General features: G+C 39.1%; 1 protein-coding gene across 1 annotated transcript in view; it reads right to left on the bottom strand.

The window, feature by feature from the left end:
- The window catches only part of CBG17182, a gene marked incomplete at both ends in the record, with an annotated part of 988 nt that extends 123 nt beyond the window's left edge, over positions 1–865 (bottom strand). The window contains 4 exons of the mRNA XM_045239339.1: positions 1–164; positions 215–487; positions 533–653; positions 776–865. The exon at positions 1–164 is cut by the window's left edge and continues 123 nt beyond it. Of these exons, the coding sequence (XP_045096137.1) occupies positions 1–164; positions 215–487; positions 533–653; positions 776–865 (648 nt within the window). The remainder of the gene's footprint in view (positions 165–214; positions 488–532; positions 654–775) is intronic.
- Positions 866–965: the final 100 nt, after the last annotated feature.

Genomic DNA, 965 nt, shown 5'->3' with positions numbered 1-965 from the left:
CTTTTCATAGTATTCCTCTCTTTTCATCTCATCAAAATCGTAACGAACGTCAACGCATGGGTAACGAATCTCTAGATCTAATAGAACCACAAGATTCAAGTCATCGTGGATTCTTTCTTTGTAGTAGTGATGTTGTTCGCGTAGGCAGAATGGACGTGCTTCGTCTGAAACGAAAAAAAAAACTTTGACTGACACTCATCATTCTTCTCCTTACCGACTAATTTAACACCGATACTGAAAACTCGGGCTTCTTTAAAACATATAACAAATGGTAACACGTTTAGTTGAAATCCATGAAAATCATCACTTCCATGTGGTAAGTCCACAAAGACAGCCTTGTTCCAAAATTCGATTGTGGTAAGTTTTTTATAAACACAGATGTAGATCTTATTGAATGGAATTAGTTTCCAATTAAAACATTCCATGAGAAAGAACATTATATCTGGATGCGTGTTCAATGCCGTGTTGACAAACATGTCAGGGCGCTCTGCGATTTTCAACATTTTCAAGGAAAGTGTTTAAAATGACTCACTGTCTTGTAAATAGTCACAAAGCTCTTCTGTTTTATTCTTGAAAAACCAAACCATGAACCCTATGGTTTCAGATGGAATGAATTCATCCCAATCGACCACCCATCTAGAAGATATGTTCTGCTGAATGACGGCTTCTGCTATGTTCCTTTGTGGATGGAAGCTGAACATCCACGTGAGGAAAGCTGGCCATGCTGATATCCTTTTCAGTGGTTTGAAGTTTTCCGTCCAGCGCTAGAAACTACCTCTTCGACTCCGTCCACGGTTTTTTGTTTTTTCTCCGTTTTGATTGTTGCTCTCTTGGAAGATTTCCTAGCCTTTCTTCCTTTAGGCATTCTGAAAACGTGATAGTTTAATAGGAATCGTGGCAGAGAGATAGAAGGTAAACAAGAGTAACAACAGTAAAAGCAGGGCGAGCTGAGAACTCCAATACTC

This window comes from Caenorhabditis briggsae, assembly GCF_000004555.2.
Source record: "Caenorhabditis briggsae complete genome, chrX, whole genome shotgun sequence".
In the NCBI taxonomy this organism is placed as follows: Eukaryota; Metazoa; Nematoda; class Chromadorea; order Rhabditida; family Rhabditidae; genus Caenorhabditis; species Caenorhabditis briggsae.
The sequence above is the reverse complement of the archived record's forward strand: the minus strand, read 5'-3'. Positions and strand labels throughout refer to the sequence as shown.